The sequence below is a fragment of the Prionailurus viverrinus genome, chromosome B1 (assembly GCF_022837055.1).
Source record: "Prionailurus viverrinus isolate Anna chromosome B1, UM_Priviv_1.0, whole genome shotgun sequence".
NCBI classification, from domain to species: domain Eukaryota; kingdom Metazoa; phylum Chordata; class Mammalia; order Carnivora; family Felidae; genus Prionailurus; species Prionailurus viverrinus.
Genome location: NC_062564.1, coordinates 200,042,707 through 200,060,672, shown reverse-complemented (window position 1 = coordinate 200,060,672; position 17,966 = coordinate 200,042,707). Strand labels below are relative to the sequence as shown.

At 58.9% G+C, this 17,966-nt stretch overlaps 1 protein-coding gene across 3 annotated transcripts in view; it reads right to left on the bottom strand.

Annotated features, from left to right (window-relative positions):
• The window catches only part of NSG1 (neuronal vesicle trafficking associated 1), a 31,928-nt gene extending 17,652 nt beyond the window's left edge, over positions 1 to 14,276 (bottom strand). For 2 of the 3 annotated variants that reach the window (XM_047857682.1, XM_047857684.1), the window contains exons 1-3: positions 13,115 to 13,226; positions 12,661 to 12,815; positions 9,003 to 9,119 (exon numbers count right to left, since the gene is read on the bottom strand). In XM_047857682.1, the coding sequence (XP_047713638.1) occupies positions 9,003 to 9,119; positions 12,661 to 12,789 (246 nt within the window). In that variant the 5' untranslated portion in view covers positions 12,790 to 12,815; positions 13,115 to 13,226. Of the gene's footprint in view, positions 1 to 9,002; positions 9,120 to 12,660; positions 12,816 to 13,114; positions 13,227 to 14,224 lie in introns of those variants that run through there. The other variant, XM_047857683.1, reaches the window with a different exon arrangement.
• Positions 14,277 to 17,966: the final 3,690 nt, after the last annotated feature.

Genomic DNA, 17,966 nt, shown 5'->3' with positions numbered 1-17,966 from the left:
ATGATAATGGGTCCAGCCTGGATTATATTCTTCAGACCGAGACAGTCATATGCTAACGTCCTGTTTTCTTTTCCTAAGGACGAAGGGGCTTGCAAAGGCAAAAAAGGGCCCCAGGGCCCTGCCTTCTTCCACCTACGGAATCCCAGGTGGCTGGTGGACATTCTCAAGAAGGTGGCTACCTTGACCTGTCCTTGGCCCCACCGCATCAGCCCTGCTCTCCGCTGCGTGGTGTGAACTCATCACGACTCGGGGGGCGGGGGGGCAGGAGGAGGGGAATCCCTACTGTGCCTGGGGAAGACGTGGGGGCGGGGGGGTCTGGGTCTCGGAGGAGGAGCTCATGAGGGCAGCAAGGGTGGAAGGTATGTCTGCAGAGGAAAAAGGCTGTGCCAAAGCCCAGAGCATCAAGGGATGCAGTGCGTTCGGCCAGTGTGGCTGGCACATCACATGTCCTGCAGGAGGGGACCCAAGCCAGGTGACACAGGTCCCTGTCTGCCACATCAAGAAGCAGGAACCCAGACGGTTCCTGGGCACTTGCAGAACTCCAGGAGGCAGCCGCCTCTTTGTGACAAGTTACCATTTCTCACAACACTAGGAGGCTCCAAGTTAGCTGAAGAACACGTTCGCCACCGATGTGTGCGTGCGTGTGAGCGAGAGTGAGTGAGAGGAAGCAGATTCTACATCACCCCCAAATGTGTATCACTTCTGTGCAGCTGTCAGAAAGCTCCAGAGCAGGAGACTGTGGGAGGCAATCACAGCTGTTCTACCGGAGCTGGACTCCTGGCCGTGTCCACCGGCACTTGCCGCGTGGGGGCCCAGGCCGTGCCTTGGGCCGCGGCCTTCAAGGGACCAGGGGCCAGCCCAGCACAGGGTGTCCGCTGTGTTTGTGCCACTGACGCTCCGGGAGCCAGAAAAGGCTACAGATCCCTCTCCGAATCATGCCCGAGATACGCACAACACCATACCTGGGACGGCGCGGAAAACCCATCGTGCCGAAACACTGTTGTCAGAAGACCGCAAAAGATATAAACTGATGATACATATATACTTGTTTCTTTATTAACATCAAGCAAGATCTGAGAAATACCGTGACTTCAAAGAAAGGAGGGGACCCGGGCACCAGCTACGGCGTGACACAAAAATGCCAGTGCTCTGCACCGGTGAGGGTCACAGGCAGCACTCGCCCTGCTGTCGTTGACTGCCTGCGGCCAAAGGGAAAAAGGACTTGAACTCTGCAAACGGAAAAACACTGCTAAAAGAAATCAGGGAAGACGCAAAAAAAACAGGGATCCCAAACAGCCGAAAGCAATCTTGAAAGCAAAGAGTAAGTGGGAGGACTCATCTTCCCCAATTTCAAAACTTACTGCAAAGCTACAGTAATTAGGACAGTGCGGTACTGGCATAAGAATAACCATATAAACGGGATGGCACAGAGAGTCTAGAAATTAAACCCTACGTCAAGATCAACTGGTTTCTGAATCGAGTCGCCATGCCCATTCAGGGAGGCAAGAACAGTCTCTTCAACAACTGGTGTTGGGACAACTGGCTTTCTACAGACAGAAGAAGCTCGAAGCTCGACACCTACCCCACACCATCCACAAAAATTAACTCCAAATGGAATAAAGACCTAAATGTGAAAGCTAAAGCCATAAAACTCTTCGAAGAAAACACAGAGGTAAATCTTCATGACCTCAGACTTGGCAGGTGGCACACCTCTCCTGCTGGGGGCCCCCGGGAGAGGTCAGTGGTGTCTTAGAAGTACCACCGAAAGCACAAGCAGCGAAAGAAAAAATAAATCGTACCTCAAAACGTTTAAATTTTGTGCCAGATTATGTTTTTGTGCAAAGACATGAAAAGGCGACCCACAGATAGTAGCAAACATCTGCAAATGACAGATCTGATGAGGAGCTGGTGTCCAGAATGCAACTCAACAGCACAAAAGCAACCCAGTTCGAAATGGGAAAGGACTTGAACAGACACCTCTCCAGACAAGATGCATGAACGGCCAGCCAGCACGGGGGGGAAAAGCACTCAGCGTCATCAGCCCCCCGGGAAATGCAGATCAAAACCACAGTGAGACACTGCCTTGCAGCCGCTAGGACGGCTAGAATTGAAGGGACGGAGGATGACAGGTGCCGGCGGGATGTGCAGAAACCGGAAGCCTTGCACACGTTGCTGCGGGGGCTGGGGGGCGGTGCAGCTGCCAGAGAAAACAGCAGCTCCTCGGTGTGTCAGACACAAGATCACCGCGCGAACCGGCAGCTCCGCTCCCGGGTGCAAACCCAGAAGAACGGAAAACAGGTGTTCAAACAAAAGTTGCATGTGAACGTTCACAGCGACACTGTTCCCGCCAGCCAAGAGGAGGAAACGGCCCCAGTGCCCATCCGTGGATGAAGGGATAAACCAGACGGTCTAGCCATACTACCCAGTATTAGTCATAAAAAGGAACGAGGCGGGCGCCTGGGTGGCTCAGTCAGTTAAGTGCCCAACTTCGGCTCAGGTCATGATCTCACGGTTCGTGGGTTCGAGCCCTGTGTCGGGCTCTGTGCTGACAGCTCGGAGTCTGGAGCCTGCTTCGGATTCTGTGCCTCCCATCCTCTCTCTCTGCCTCTCGTGTGCGCGCTCTCTCTCTCTCTCTCTCTCTCTCTCTCTCTCTCAAAAAATAAATCAACGTTAAAAAAAATTAGAAAAGAAAAGAAGAAGAAATGAGGCACCCATCTGCTACGACAGGGATGATCGGTGAAAACACACTGGTGACAGAAGCCGGTCACAGAGGGCCATGTGTTGTATGGTTCTATCCATGTGAAATGTCCAGAACAGGCACATCCGGAGACAGAATGTACATTGGTGACTGCCCAGGGCCGACAGGGCGAGGAAACGGGGTGACTGCTAATGGGCAGGGGGTCTCCTATCGGGGTGATGAAATGTTCTGGAACTACACAGTGGTGATGGCTGGGCAACAATGCAGATCACATGTCACTGAACTGAACACTTTGAAGTATAAAATTTACGTTACGTAGATTTGACCGCACTAAGGAAAGATGGGCCAGGGAGAGAGACAGGAGGCAGGCAAGACACAGGCTGGGGCAGAGGTCCCGGCAGCCCAGCCCCAGAGGCAAGACGGAGCTGAGGGATGTTTTCTGGAAAGAACAGCCAGGAATGGATGGCAAACAAGATGTGGGCCTCAGGGCAAACTTTATAAGGAGGGGACCACGTACCCTGGATTCTTAGGACAGTCCTGGCTGCTGGTTACCGCCCTGGCATCCCCAATGTGCACTGTCCACGGTCACTCTCAAAAGCATCCCAATCTGGGCCATAAGTTATATAGCCACTCAACTTACAAGACCCTGGTCCACACCCTAGTTCTCTAAGGATCAGTGGGGAACGGGGCAGCACCCCCATTTTACAGGTGGGGCTTCCTCTCCTGCTGGGGGCCCCTGGGAGAGGTCACTGCTCGGGGGGGGGGGGGTGGGACTGGGACATCCAAAGTGGGGGAGAGCCGGCCCGCAGGTCCTGTGCAGCTGCCGGTGTGGGAGACAGAGCTTGGTGGGCTTTGGGGTGGCAGGTGGATGTGGGTCTGAATCCTGTTTCCACCCCTGGTTAGCTGGCTGCCCGTCCGCCTGCTCCTTAACCTCTCTGACCTTCGTTCCCCACCTACAAAGTCAAGCCAGCGAGATCAACCTTCAAGACTGTTACTAACACAAAAAGGAATGACACTCATAAAACTCAGCGCCTGAGTCGGCTCTGGGTCGATGGCTGCTAGGTTCTCCCTCCTCCGCTCCCTCTGCCCTCCCCCCTCAGGGGGGAGGGGAAAGGAAACGTGTTTTCTGCTGAGTAATGCAGAAAAAAAAAAAAAAAAAAAAAAAAAAAAAACTTGGAAAAATAGGATGAATCCTGACATCTTCAAGCATGTGCAACACTAAATATTTTAGGTAACCGACAAAAAAGTGAACACACAGACACCCCCTCTCCAAGATGACTCAAACCACTTATTACCCGATTCTGGATGAAGCCCCCACTCGACAGCTGGGCCAGAAAACCGTGGGCTCTGCCACCGCAGAACCTGGCATCCGAGTCCCGCGGGACGCTCGGCTGAAGGTTACGGGGGTGTCCAAACAATTCTGGGATCTCCAGTGCCACTGCTTGGAGACCTCCCCCACTGCCGAACACCAAGGAAATGGTGTTGCCGCTCATAAATATTTAACAAATGCGTCTCGAAACACACCGGGGGATCACTGGAGAGTGTGGAAAACAAGCCGGGTGCACAGGAAGCTCAAGGTCATTAAGGAGGTGAGAAGAAGGTACCAACCACCCACAGAATCATTTGTGACGGGATGCAAAGGGATGCCCCCACCGTAGGATCCACCACCAACACAGGGGGCCATTTAGACGAACTCGGTCTCTCCTCCTAGGACATCCTCCCAGCTCTGCACGGACCACGAAAGGCATTCACGTGCAAGGCTGACCTTGGAATCTCACGGAGCCCCAGAGGAAACACGGCCCCAGGGGAGGGGGTGCAGGTTGCTCACCCAAACCCTTAACTCACAAAGAGAAGGCATGTGGGTCTCAGAAATGTCAACAGCTCTCCGTCGTGGCAGCCACAGAGCATAAAGGGCTCAGGAGAGCCCCGACGGAGCCTTCCTTTAATCTGCCTAATTACGGTCCCTCCATCTTCCAAGATGGGAGGGGGGCGTTAAGCAAGCAGCCCCAGTTGCACCCTGACACCCCGCCCTGCGTGGGTGAGTGGGAACACGAGACTGAAAAGATGTTTAGGTTTACTTAATTTGAGAACCATCTCAGCCTGTGTTTATTCTCCGCATAAATACACCTCCAATTAATTAAACGAGCACTTCCCTCCTTGACTAACCTCTTCACAAGCCTAGGCTTTTGGCCGCTGCTGGGTGATTCATCCAGCAATCCCAGTGTGGCAGAGTCTTACAAAACCCTCTCCCCATCAGCGGTTACCTAGCAACCAGCCTAGCAACCTGGGAGCCAAGAGATTCATCCCCGAGCGATAACCATAAAGTAACATCCAAAAAGACATCTCGTCTCAAGGATGCCGCCCAAAGGTATATAAAAGCGGAGGCGCAAAGCAGCCGGCTTCCCCGCTCCCGAACCGCACACATTAGAGACAAAGGGGGACACGTTATTTACTTGTTGCTCCAACAGCTGAAAAGACGCAGTTCCATTCCCGCAATTCACACAGGGAGACGAAAAGAACGGAGGCGGTGGCTGGGCTGGGAGCCACACAGAAGCCGCCCAGTCACCGAAAGGATGAGAAAGAGGTTCTGTCCAAAGCAAAGCTGTGACGGAGCCCCCAGCACGGCCCAGGGTGGAGGCCGAACCTTCCATCACAGATCCGTCTCCGGGTCAACCTTCCCCCCCGCCCCAAGTTCCCCAACCCTCGGCTAGCTGATGCGTCGCAGGAGGAGCGTGCCTTATTGTGGGCTCCACTCAGAGACGCCAGACACCTAATTGGGCAAGAAGAGGCTGGGAGAACATTCCAGAACGGTGAACACCATCAGCACTTCAGAAAGGTGCCGGCCCTCCTGAGCCTGCCCTGCCCTTGTGCTAGAATGCACCTCCAGCCACGAAGGGCCACGGGAGAGCTCATTGTCACAAGGCACATTCCCAGGGTCCAGGTCCCTCTGCTAGAATCAAACTTCGGGTGATTCTACCGCAGGCGGCCCCCGACCACACTTAGAGGAACGGTGCACTGGGGGCCTCCCCTCACACGCAGACCCCACAGCAGACGCGCGGGGAACCAGGTTAACTCTCCCTCCCTGTTGAGAATGGTGTCGGGGCACAAGCCCGAGGTGCCCACAGAACGCAGGTCCTTCAGCTGTGAGCGTCTGGCCCACAGGCCTCCAGGTCAAGCTGGCCAGGCCACACGGTTCAGGTCGCAATCTGCCCCTGACGGTGACATCTGCCTGGCCGGGAGGGAACCGGTGACACGTGGAAAGGACTTACATCCACATACAGCCCAGAGAGAGGGCTCCATGGGGAGCTGCCTTACTCAACAAGCAAGGGTCCGGCGGGAAAACCCTGGAAATCTCCCCAAGTCCCCATGCACTCTGGGGCCCCCAGCATGGCTAGTCACCCAGTGATTCATCAAGCTGTTCCCGTGCCTATATATAGCCCCAAAGAGGAGGGGCTGTCATCCTGGCTGGCAGAGAGAGGCCACACTGCTGGACCTCGCCAGGACATCTGGTCACACCTAGAGAAGCATGGCCCAAGAATGGCCCCTCAGAGGAGGGCCCGGGGCGGAAGGGAGCCTGGACAACGTGACACGAAAGGAAGAGACCAGAGAAAAACGATGCTCGCCCTGGAGAACGCTCGGGGGTACGTGGCCCACCACACATCCCGAGGCTGCCAGCGAGGAAGGTGACTTGTTGGCCCAGAGTGCGGCTCCCTGTTTAGATGCTGCTACTGTCTCCTAACATTTGGCAATGGGAACCCCAGGAGGGTCAGGTTAATCCCCGGAGGCTGCATGGCGGAGCTGGTCTCTGAGCCGGGACTGGAAGGAGCTGGAAGGCGGAGCCCAATGGGGAGGTGTGCCTAGCAGGCCGTGTGGTGGAAAGGCACTGGCCTCGGAGACACGGACTAGTCCGAAGGACCCCAGCCCCCTGGTGACCACCTGGGACTCGAAAACCTCATCTGTGAAACGGGTGAGCACCGCCCCCTCCGGGGTGGTCGTGAACCTTAAGGAGGAGGCAGGTTAAGCATACAGACTTGCCTGGACTGTTTATGTGGAAAACCGGGGAGACAGGCTCACTGCAGTGCAGTGCTCTACTGAGTGCCTGCTGTATACATCACCTTCTCAGACATCCCCCAGCAGGAGGAGGCAGAGGTGAGACAGGATCCTGCCACCACAGCCCAGTCCACAGGGACGGGTTCAGATCTTCTGAGCCCTCGGGTTCTGGGCAACGGGCACCAGGTAACCACACAGATGCTCGGCTGTGGCTGCCCAAAGCCCTCGTGGCCAATGTGCGTCACCCGTGCCTTAAACAGGGAACCTGGGGACCTACAGCAGGTAAGCATGTGGGGAAAGCACCGGAGTTGGGGGACAGAGCCTGCACCCAATGGACCACAAGAGACGATGGGCAGCCGTTCAGGTGCCACGCTGCACCCCACTCCGCGGGGACCTAAAATGCCAGGGCTGAGAAGGGCAAAGGTCAAATCCAGAATGAGAAACCCAGATATCCAGGTGGTGTCAGCCATCAGAATGATGGATATGATGACCTTGAAACCGAGGTCATTTCTGCCTGGGCCGGCAGGCGGCAAATCCCCAGGGCACGCACCGCGCAGGTCACGTGAGTGGACGCAGATGAGGCACCTGCTAAGCCGGCTGGCCAGAGTGGAAAAAGACGTCGACCTTGAGTCAGTCCAACCCGGTCCCGGTCATGAGCTTAAAGCCACAGATACACTGCCAAGCCGGGAGCCACCGGACGAGCTTCTCAGCCCACGTACCGTCCTTATGGCACCAGCGGGAACCACAGACGTGGGCCTCTCTGCGCCTCAACGTTCCCGCCGGAAAGGGGCTCTCCTAGAAGTACCCACCTCTCGGGGCAGACAAATAACACGGGCGAACACCCCGGGGACGCAGCAGATCGTGACTCTGACGGGTCCGCGGGCCAGGCAGGCCCGGCACGGTGTCCCTCCAGCCCACGAGGCAGGCCAGAGCGATGGGAAGGAGGGACTCAAGGTCACAGCGCACCCCGGCTTCGCCAGTCACCCCGCGGAGCCGCCTCACCTCTGCGGGCTTCGCTCGCACCTAGCGACCGACCCACGGGGTTTCGTGAGCTAGAACTGCACACGGTGCGTGAGGTGCTGTGGGAACTGCTGGGAGTGTGGGTGTGCGAGCATCTGTGCACCCAGACACGAGCAGACTGCTCACACAGCCACACGGGGTGAACGGAGAGGCAGCCACAGCCCCTCTGCAGGGTCTGGGCCACCCAGTGGCGTCTCTCAAATCACCCCTTTGAATCTGGGTGACGGGCACCGTTTTACCACGTCTTGTTTCCCAAAGAACAAGTCCCCAGAAGATCAGTGTCTTAACTTCCTCCTCAAGCAGCCCAGCTGTTCCCACCCTCAGAGACCACCCAGCCTGTGGGGGAGGCTCCACCCCGCCCCCCACTTGGCTGGAACCCCGCCCCTTCCAACAGCTCTTCCCCCCTAGAGAACCGTCCAGAGAGAGGCCTCCCCCCTCCACGAGTGAGCGCTTCCAACGGCCCGTGCATAGACCGTGCCTCCGCACACTGCCGGGGCCAGTGAAGGACGGAGGCTGACCCCCAGACAGCTGGGACTGCCCCAGCCCTCAACTTCCGCACCTGCAAGATGGGTTATAGACCTGCCCTCTGGGGAGGAGGGTCACTGAGCTCGGCTGGCACAAGTAAGGGGCCCGGAACCGGGTCTTGCACGTGGGGAGTAGGCCGCCTTATCTTTGTTAGTCTCCTTCCTCCCTGGAACTTCGGAGGTAAAGACTTCAAGTCTGGAAAGTGATTTTCCCCACGTGGGTGACCGCTGTCTAAAAGAAGGTTTAGGGGTGGGTTTTCCCCTTGGACTCACGGCTATAGAGAAGGATCCGGTGGCGGCCAGAGGGGCGGTGGCAGGTGGTGAAGTCGGGGAAGCGGGTGGAGAGCACTTACCGTGAGGAGCACCGAGTAACGGACAGAGCTGTTCAACCACTACGCTGCACCCGTATACCCGCGACTAACAGAACACGGTGTTAGTTATGCTGGAATTTTTTTTAAAAAGTCATTTGTTAAAATTGAAAAACGTAAACACTAAAAAAAACCCAAAAAGCCCAACAACACTAAGTTACGTGTGGTCATTCTGGAAAAGCAAGGAAATGAAGAAAACTTAAGAGCCACAGGGCTGGTTTGGCACAGCGGGGGTCAGCCAGATGAACCGTGTCTTGTCCCGACCCCCGTCACTTCGTGGGTCAGCTCGGCGGTTCCCTCCTGGACACAAAGGCAGTGTAGTCCCCATCGGGGGCCACTCACCTTAAACCTCTCGGTGACCCCCTCGGTGATGCTGACGGTGAACTCGGCTATCTTGGGAGGGCGCACTTTGCCCTTCTTGCGATCGGGTTCGTACTGGGTCTTAGTTTTCACCACCACCTTGTTGGGGAAACGGAGAAGCAGAGCGTCAGGGGTGCGGCCAGATACATCCAGACACAAAGAGGGCAGTCGAGTCGCTGTTTGGCCGCCAAGTGTTTGGCAAAAAGAATGGGGACAGCCCCCATTTATGGGAAATCTCGATGCCGGGGCCTTCTAAGAAACTCCCCGTTAATAACCCTGACAGCAGCCCCAGGAGGGACGTAGGATAACTCGGGGCAGAGGAGTTAAGCCGATAGGTGGCAGGGTGGACTCCTCATTCCACTCATATCGCAAGCCCAGTGGTCGGGAGAGAGCGCCTGGTTTCCTTCCCTTGGTCTCTACGCCGTGGGTAAAGTGAGGCAACAGGGGATTAACCGTTTCCCTCCAGGCACAGGAAGGAGCAGGAGCCAGCTCGCAAGGAAATCAACCTCGTGGCTGTCTCCACCCCACGATCCTCGCCCTCTTCTGCCCCTGCCACGGCCCCCAGAGGGTCTCCCTCCTCTTCTTCCCCTCTGCCCCCTGTGAAGTGGGAGAGGCGTTTGCACCCAGGAAACCGGCCCTACCCTGCCCCGTACACCCCCTGCCCCTGTGGTCCCCCCCCAGCTTCACATGAGCCCCGGCCCGCCCTCCAGCCTCCTCCCTCAGGCTCCCGGCCCCCTCTTCCTCACACCTGCGGCCGGGACCGTTTCCTCTCCTGTCCCCACCGGGCAGGGAGGCGTCAAGAGCTCACACGTCTCCAGCCCCTGGTCCCCCACTTCCGGAAGCCAACAAGCGGCCGCTGGACTGCGGAGAGCCAGCGACCCCCACGCTCTTCCTCCCCCAGAGAGGGCGGCACACAGCTTGGGGGAGACACTCGGGCAGACCTAGGAAGACCCAGCGAGTCAGGAGCTGGAGACGCTGTCCGAGGGAGCCGGGACCCTGGAGCCAGCCTCCAGGAAAGAATTGGGAGAGAAAGCGGCCCGTGCCAGCCGCCACCGAAAAGTGACCCAAGGGCCACACTCCTGCTTCTTTGTTCCTTTCTGTGCGCGCAGCTCTCCAGACATTGAGAGGGAGGGTGTGCCTGGAGTGACAGCCTGGGCGCCCACGTGGGGAGGGGCAGCCGGCTCCGAGGCAGTGTCTGCGCATCACCCTACTGTCCTCAAGTCCCAACCGCACCTGACTGGCTGTGACCTTGAGCACGTGCCTGACTGCTCAGAACCTCAGGGTCCTGGCCCGCGAGCGGGAACAAGGCGCCTCCGACTGGGCTGCAGTAAGGAGGAGGAGGGAGCCCGGTCGGTATTCTATCAGCCCGGATCCCTCTGCATCTTCCACTGACACTAGGCGACCTTGGATAAGACCCTCTATTTCCACATCTGTACCACAGGGGCAGCAACGGTAGTTCCCCCCTAACATCAGCTCGTTAAAGAAACGTAAGCCCGTCCAGCACGCAGACAAGTGCCTGGCCCCTGACGAGCGTTCATCAGACGTCCGGTGAGATGCCCCGACGTTGCTGCCACGTGACTGCTGTCCCTGGGGCACCTCAGCACTCAGTACACATGCTCAGGACAGATTCCACCTGGAACCCTGACAGCGTTCCCTGATCCCATAAGCCATGTCACCTGGGACAGGTGACATCGCCCCCCTGAACCCTGGCTGTGAGCATCACAGCGCTGTTGTTCAGGTTAAGTGAGGTCTTGAGTGACACATGTCTGGTCCCGAGCAGGGCGGGGCATGAGGGCCTGCCAGAAGCTTCTGTATCCGGGAGGAGTGTGGCCTTCGGCCACGTGACCTTGGGCACATCTCATGAACTCTTTGAGAGTCAGTCTACTCATCCGTGACCTCTGAAATCTTCCAGCCTAATCATTGGTTCCTGCTAGAATTCCTGTCCCTGGAGCATTGTTGCCAGCTCCCTCTCTTTGTCTGAACACCCCCAGGGACGGGAGGCTCGTTCTCTTTCAGACCTACCTGGGCCACTTCTGGACGGCACAGCAGGTTGGCCAATGGATTGCACACCTGCCTGAAATCCCCCTCCCTGGTATAAGTCAACTGAATGCCAGACAGTTCTGGAATGGAACAGACTGAGGGGCCAAGAGGAGGCTCAGGCTGAGCAGCGGGAGTCACCTGACAGAGGTGCTGCCTCAGGACGCAGCGTTCCTGGCACAGGCTGCCACCACTCTTGGGCTGAGCTGGGAGGGCAAGGTGGGGGCGGTGGGGCCGGGCTGAGCTGGCCTGCAAGTCCAAGTCCCCCGCCCAGCTGAGGCAGCCTGGCCCCACCCCTCCCCCAAGCTCCTCGGGACCATCGGTGCCCCAGAGTGGCCCCACGTGGCCTGGGTGCACAGGTGCGACGAGCTGATCCTCTTGAACTCAAGACACCTGCTGCCAGCCACGATCCTGCCCCTGCCCCCCACCCAAAACACAGACAATAAAGTTGGGGGGACAGAACCCACTCCAGAGAGCTGAGTAGGTCAAAGAGTCCACATGGGAATGAAGGAATCTTCCAGAAAGGAAGGACCCACCGCTGCAGAGATATTCCCCCCTCCCGGTCCCCACCTGGTGGTCAGCAATCCCCAACGTGCGGGAATAAAAGACAAAGACCTGAGTCAGACCGTCCTCACCAGGGCTAAATGAGACAATACGAGGAAACGCACTTTGGGGAATAGAATGAGCTTAGTCGCGGCCAGGGTGGTTTTTAAGCAGCGGCAAGGTGGTCAGAACGGATGCCGTTTATTACCGTTTCAGGTTTGAGCTTTACAATACAATTGTGGAGACTTTCAAACATCGTATGTTTACCTTTTTAAGTGTTAGCTCTTGAAAATATTCTCCTTGATGTACAGAAACTACTTGATTGGATACTGTATTGAAGAAAAGAAGGGACTCTTCAAACCCAGCAAAGAAAACCCACTTTGGGGAAAGGATGACGAATGATTGATTGTCCCCGGCTACACTAACACACACTAATACCCGGGCGAGCAGAGAGCGCCCTGACTTGAAGATTTCACAAAAGGAACAAAGAGAGGCGGGAGGCTCCCTGTAAGAAGGGACACCTTGCAGCATCCACAACCAGTCTGGGAGGGGCGGGCGGAGAGGATGCGGACGGGAATTCAGCCCCTGAGGAGGGTCCGTCTGGCCAAAGAGAGGGGCCTCCCCACCGCGAGGGGGCAAGTCAGGCTGACACCGCGCCACCTGGGGAGGCACGCGGGGCAGCCGCGCCCCTAGACTCACCCCAGACCCACGGCCCCCTGCTACCCTGAGGCAGGGCTGGGGCGGCGGCTGTGGCGCCAGGGACCTCTCTCGGACAAGACGCCCACGAAAATCAAGAAGGGACCTTTCCCTCACCGCGCTCCCCGGTCAGGACGGAGCTGTCACCCAAGGCTGGGGGCGGGGGGCGGGGGGGGGGGAGCACGTCTCCCGATCCGGAATCCCGCGCGGGCACGTCGTCCTCCCGGGGGGCTTCCTCCCTCCGCCCGGGCTCGCCCCCACTTCGCGTCGCCAGCGCACCGCCGCGCGTCTCTTTTGTTGCGGCCGCCGCCCGAGACTTGGGGGTGCGCACCCGGCGGCGCGGGGGTGCCGGGGGGGCTCTCACCTTGTCCGGGGGCGGGAACTGCAGCTGATTGACATCGAGGGGCGTCATCAGGGGGATGGTGTCGAAGCCATCCTCCAGCAGCGGCTGCTTGGTGCCCTTCTCCGCGAAATTGTTCCCCAACTTCACCATCGTTCCGGGAGACCCGAGGCTAGCGCCTGCGAGGGAGGGCCGGGCGGGAGTCACCGCGAGCTCGCCCGCCCCCGGGGAGGAGTCGGGAGGACGCCGACCCGGCGGGGCTGGGGAGGGGGGGGGGGGGTCCCGGCCCCTCCCCCCGCGGGACCCGAGCGCAGGGGCGCACCGCGGCCGGGGAGGGGGCGCGCCCCGTCCCGGAGCCCCGCACGGAGCCTTCCCACCCACCCGTCCCCCGCGCGCCGTCCCCGTCCACCCGCCGGGGAGTCCGGCGGCCGTGGACCCCGCCCCGGGCGGAAGGGTCGGGCCCGCCGGCCGCACTCACCCACGCCGGCTCGCAGGTCTGGCTCCGAGCGCGCCGCGAGCCTCCGCGTCGGCCGCTCCCGCGCGCAGCAATGGCGGAGGCGGCGCCGCGCGGGGCCGGGCGGGGGAGCCGAGCGATTGGGCTCGCGGCCGCTCCCTCCTCCCGCTCGCCGCCTCCCTTCCCGCCGCCCCCGGGGCCGCCCGTGCGCCGGCGAGTGCGCGGGCGGCGGCGGCGGCAACTCCGCCCTGACGCAGCGCGCGGGGCCGCACAAAGGAGCGCTCCCCGGGGACCCGCGGCCGCTCGGCGGCGGGGGACGCCCCGGGAACGCGGGCGGGGGCGCGCGCGGCGCTGGGAGGCGCGAAGGGGGGGGCAGCCCCCAAAGTGGGGGGAGGGGCGGGGGCCGTGCGCGGCGGCGGGCACCCGGGAGGGGGGAGGGGGCGTCCCCGCGGCCAGGAGGCGCGGGTGGGAACGGAGCGGGGCCGGGCTGGGGGTGGGGGGGGGACCTCGGGCCGTGCGGGGAGCGCCCTCCGGAGCTGGGGACGGCGCCCTGGCTGGGAGGACGCCCGGGCGGAGCCGGAGGGCTAGGTGCGCGGGGCAGGGAGAGCGCTTCGCGCGCCGCGTCGGAGAGACAGGGAACGGTTTCTCGGGTCCCCTCGGAAGAGAAAGTGGGGGGTCCCTTCCCTGCAGCCGCAGCCCGGAGCGTCCGGGTCACAGAGGAGGACGCTCGGGAATGAAAGGGGGGGGGGGGGTTCGGCCGCTGTCGCAGCTGCCCGGACTAGGGCGTCATTTTGCAGACCTGGAGCCAGCCCTGGCTGCGGGCCTCCCCAGACGAGCCACCGCGCGAGGTGCGGCGGCAAGACCAGCAGCTGGAGGCGGGCGGCGGCAGGGGAATCGGTACCTTCCAGGCACCTGTCTGCTTGGGGCCCAGCGTCGGTGTCCCCAAAGTCCTTCTGTCACACCCCAGTCGCGCGGCCGAAGGCTGAGGCCGGGCCTTTTGCATCAGCCAACGGAGAACCACTGGGACCTGCCTCCCCTCCCCCCAGAACCGCAGGGAACGCATGGAGACAGCGGGAACAGCCCAGGCTAGGAACCCCACTTCCAAATCCCCAGGAGGGCCCCACCCCCTCTTACCCCCGGAGGTAATTAGATTCCTGCGCTGGCCCCAGTCCCCAACAGCGTCCAAGTGGGTCTTTGACCACAGGGCAGACACTACCCCCAGCCAGCCTGCGGAAGACTGGTGGTGTCCCAGGCCCCCGCCCCTGCCACAGGGCTGGCGCCTTGCCACCAGCCTCCTTCTGGCAAAGGCCCTGAAGCCACAGGGCTGATGCAGCGATACCGCATGTCTGTGTGGGGTTCTGGTTTCTTATGTGGAACCCCAGGAGCCTCCCCCCTGACGCTTGGACACTCCCTGCAGCAGGTGAGGAAGGGAGTTAGAATCCCCTCAGGTGCCGGGCTGGGTCAGTCCCTGGTGTGGCTCAACTCAGCGGTCAGGAGAGACCACGTGTGCCTCATGGGGGGGGGGGGGTGACTTTGATCCCATCTCAGGTGCCAGCACTTTACAGACCCCAGCACAGGGCACACACACACACACTCTGGTTGGGATCCCACACAGGCAGCTGCAGGGCAGGCCCCCCGGGACCCCATGTGTACCCCCTCCTTCCCTCAAAGGCTCTGCCAGCTGAGGAGGACGGGGACAGGGAGGACCCACGGTTCTACAGAGACAGCAGAGGACAGCCGATGCCGCTTGCTCCCTTTTGTGTGCCGTCCCGGGTGTTCACTGGGGGCCGGTCACTGGGACTTTGTCGGTTTCAGTGGGGGGTGGGGGCGGTCCGAATTGGGCCTGGCCCTGAAGGATGCCGGGAATGCAGGTGCGCAAACCCACAGCCCACCCACCAGAAGCCGACGGAAGAGGGAAATGAAATGGCAGGTCCTTAGGTGGAGAGCATGGGAGACTCTGGATCAAGTGTGTGATCACCCGGAGCCAGACAGCGCTCTTGCGCGGGGAGGAAAAGAATGTGCCAGAAAATGTGTTTCCTGTAGCTGCCCTAACAGCTTACCACAAACTGGGGCTTAAAACTACAGAAATGTGGGGGCGCCTGGGTGGCGCAGTCGGTTAAGCGTCCGACTTCAGCCAGGTCACGATCTCGCAGTCCGTGAGTTCGAGCCCCGCGTCAGGCTCTGGGCTGATGGCTCGGAGCCTGGAGCCTGTTTCCGATTCTGTGTCTCCCTCTCTCTCTGCCCCTCCCCCGTTCATGCTCTGTCTCTCTCTGTCCCAAAAAAAATAAATAAACGTTGAAAAAAAAAAAAACCACTACAGAAATGTGTAGCCTCGCCAAGCCGGAAGCTAGAAGTCCTGAGGCCAGGGGTCAACAGGGCCACGCTCCCTGCTGAGGCTGCAGGGGCGAACGTTCCTGCTTCCAGCGTCTGGGCCCCAGGCATTCCTAGGCTTGTCCACGTCAGTCCGCTGTCTGTCCCCGCGGTCACTCTGCCTCCTCCTCTCCTCTGTGTGTCCCCCGTGACGGCCCCGGTCATTGGATTTCCGGCCCACTCGGTGACCCCGGATAAGGTGATCCTCTCGAAATCCTTCACTGGGTTCCCGGAGGACACGTTCACAGGTCCTGGGGATCCTGGGGGTGGGGGGGCACCGTTGGGTTCACCTAGGCCTCTGGGAGGGGCGGGGTCTCCGCAAGATATTAGCTTGAAGAGGCCGGAGTCACAGAACAGGGGACAGCTGCCCGCCGAGGGTGCTTGTGGACAGGTGTTAAGGTGTTTTGAAGCATATACGCAGTAAAACCAGCAGGACTTGCTCTCCACCCTAGACCCCCTTGCGAGGTCTTTGGCCAGTATTTGGTTTTTCTAAATGACTCTTTGTAGGATACTTTAGGGCTGCCCCAGGAGACAGACCTGCCACCTCTTGGACAATGGCAGCAACCCTGCCTCATCTGCCCTCGGGGTGGGGGGGGGGGCAGGACTGCCCCCTGCTGCTGCCACCACTTCCAAGTTCAAGCCTCGCAGTGACGCCCCTAGACTGTATTGTGGGGGGGGGGGAGTGGATTTCCAGTGTTTCCTGCTTCCTTGTTGTGTGTGTGACTTTAAACAAATTGCATAACTTCTTTATGCCTCAGTTTCCCCATCCAGAAGGCAGAGATGATAGCAATAATACCTCCATCACAGTGACGCTGTAAGAATCACATGAGCGGGGCGCCTGGGTGGCTCAGTCGGTGGAGCGCCCGACTTCGGCTCAGGTCATGATCTCACGGCTCGTGAGTTCGAGCCCCGCGTCGGGCTCTGTGCTGACAGCTCGGAGCCTGCTTCCGATTCTGTGTCTCCTTCTTTCTCTGCCCCTAACCCGCTCGCATTCTGTCTCTGTCTCTCTCAAAAATAAACAAACATTAAAAAAAATAAAAAAGAATCACATGAGCTATAAAAAGCAGCACCTGCTTCGGCTATTGTTACGGCTTTGAGTGCTGCGGGCCACTCGGTATCCCTGTGGTCTCTATTCTTGGTGGCTTATGTGGAGCCAGGATGAGGTGCTGGCTAGATGCTTGCTGTGGGCACAGGATCAGTGCTCCGAGTGACTGAGGAGACACCCTCCCCGCCAGAGTCCTGGTGAGCCTGTCTGTAGCTCAGGGAGGGAAATGCCGGGTCCCAGGCCACGAAGTGCCCGGCAGAGCAGAGCAGTGAATTCCTGAGATGCTTTGGCCACATGTCTTTTTGTCTAATGGCGAACTAATTCCCATACTGTGAATTTCACCGTTTTGAAGGGCACACGTCGTTTGGCTTTTTAGTATGTTCCAGGTTGGGCAGCCATCAGCACTAATTCCAGAACACTTGGGTCACCCCAAAAAGAAATCCTGTCCCCATTATCAGTCGCTACCCACTCTCCCCTCCCCCACCCCAGCCTCCCCGGCAACTGCTAATCCACCTTCTTTAACCTACTGACAATTACAAGACGCTGTATTTTTAAAAAGTTTTCCCAGCTTGACACAGATAGAAGTGTGTACGTTTAAGGCGTCCACGCTGATGATGCCATAGGCATGTAGATGGTGAAGTTATTTCTACAATGAGGTTAGTTAACACGTCTATCAGCTTACGTTGTTTTGCGCGCGTGTGCGGTTATTTTTGATGGTGAGACACTTAAGACCTTATGACTTTTTGTGGACTTGCCTATTCTGTGTCCATCCTCCTTTCTGATGGGTTTCAAGTTTTTCTGTCCCGGCTCCTTAATCCTCTGTGGGTCAGGACGCTGACAGGGACGAGGGAGAGAAATGGGGCTTCTGGATGTTTCTGCAGATGGGGAGAGTCAGTCCACCTGAGCATTCCTCCCCGTCTCTCCTTGAACCTTACACTCCAGCCACACCAACCTCCCCATTCCCAAAGCACCTGCCTCCAAGCCTGGGCAAATGCGGTTTCCTCGGCGTGGAAAGTGTCCCCATCCCCTGTCCGTTTGGCAAACTCCTACTCACCCTTCAAAGCCCGGATCCCGCGTTACCTCCTCCTTGAGGCTTTCCTGGAGCTTCTTTATGCTTCTTTCCTGCTGGGTTTGGGTATTTATACCTTTTCCTGGAGTGTGAGCCAATCCTGGCGGAACAGCTTAATCGTTCATCTCTGCATCCCCTGAGACTAGAACAGAGTCTGGGGAACAGCAGATACTCCGAGAGCGTCCGTTAAATGGCATAGGCATCCACTCATTTCACACTTAAACGTCAGGTGTGTAAAGCCAAGTTCAAGGGTATAGTAAGAAAATTCATGGTCTCATTCAGGCCAAAGGCAGGTCTGCCCGTGACGTCACCGAGACCTGCCCCCTCCCGGATTCAACCTGATTGCAAACGCGCGTTTCTGGACAACTCCAACCCTTATATAAAAATACGTA